Below are 988 nucleotides of genomic sequence, written 5' to 3'. Positions count from 1 at the left end.
TTCCCACATTGGGGGATGTCGAGGCTGCCCCCCCCCTCCCCCCCCCCCAATCTTGTCATTTCTCTCTGTGTTCCAGGCGAGGCGATGGCAGAGGGTCCCCAGCAGCTGCTGGAAGTGTGCGGGCAGAGACTGTCCCGCTTCCTCTCCGACGCCCAGCACAAGCACCTGGCCTGGCTGCGGGAGGTGGAGGATCAGGGCATGAGGATGCTCAAGAGGTAAGGGCCACCCTGAGGGGACCTCGCTGTGCCACACCAGCTGGGTGTGAGGGGTTTGATGCGGGCAGTGGGGGAAGCCATCTGTGCTCTGCTTCTTCTGCCTTACAGCAGCTTCAGGGATGAGCCCATGCTCTTGCCCAAAACGCCATCGCAGAGGAGGAAGCTCAGGAAAAGGCAGTCCTCCTGGATGAGGGAGGAAAACAAGGAGCTGAGCAGGAGGAGGTAGGTGGGTCAGCTTGCTCCGGCTCCGCCTCATGGTGTTTGGATGAAATAAAACAGTGCCTGCGTTCCCTGAGTTATCAAAGGGGTACATTGGGATTGCTCACTGTTTGATTCTGGTGAGAGTGTGGGATAAAGTTGGCCACTTTCCTTCACTATTTTTTTTCTGGTCATAGTTGAAGAATAATAAACACTCTATTTTCTTGTCTGTTAACATTTGTGTTTTGTCTCACTGGGTTCGTCTTTTGGGCTCAGGTTGCTGCTCCTGGTCTTCACTCCCTAAGCCTCTGCGTCAGTGCCTGGAAAACTTGGGAAAGGGATGTGTTGCCAGCACTGTGTCTTGAGTTGGCAGGCAGGGAGACTCCAAGGGTTTATGGAGGGGCTGAAATGGAAATTCCAAGTGATTTGCTTAGAGCCCACGCCACTTTTAAAGCTGCCCAAACCTGATCCATTGGTGTTTTAGGGCACTAAAATCGTGCTGACTGTGGTGAGAAGCCCACAGGAGGAAGAGTTAGAGGTGGGAGACTGTCAGGAAGCAGACATGGAGGGTGGGG

At 54.4% G+C, this 988-nt stretch overlaps 1 protein-coding gene across 1 annotated transcript in view; it reads left to right on the top strand.

Annotated features, from left to right (window-relative positions):
• Nucleotides 1-46: 46 nt before the first annotated feature.
• LOC102033681 (inner centromere protein-like) overlaps nt 47-988 on the top strand; it is a 10,368-nt gene continuing 9,426 nt past the window's right edge. Inside the window, exons 1-2 of the mRNA XM_031061557.1 lie at nt 47-215; nt 324-437. Coding sequence (XP_030917417.1) covers nt 85-215; nt 324-437 — 245 coding nt within the window. The 5' untranslated portion in view covers nt 47-84. The remainder of the gene's footprint in view (nt 216-323; nt 438-988) is intronic.

This window comes from Geospiza fortis, unplaced genomic scaffold (genome assembly GCF_000277835.1).
Source record: "Geospiza fortis unplaced genomic scaffold, GeoFor_1.0 scaffold450, whole genome shotgun sequence".
Taxonomy (NCBI): Eukaryota; Metazoa; Chordata; class Aves; order Passeriformes; family Thraupidae; genus Geospiza; species Geospiza fortis.
Note: the sequence above shows the minus strand (reverse complement) of the source record. Positions and strands in the feature narration are given on the sequence as shown.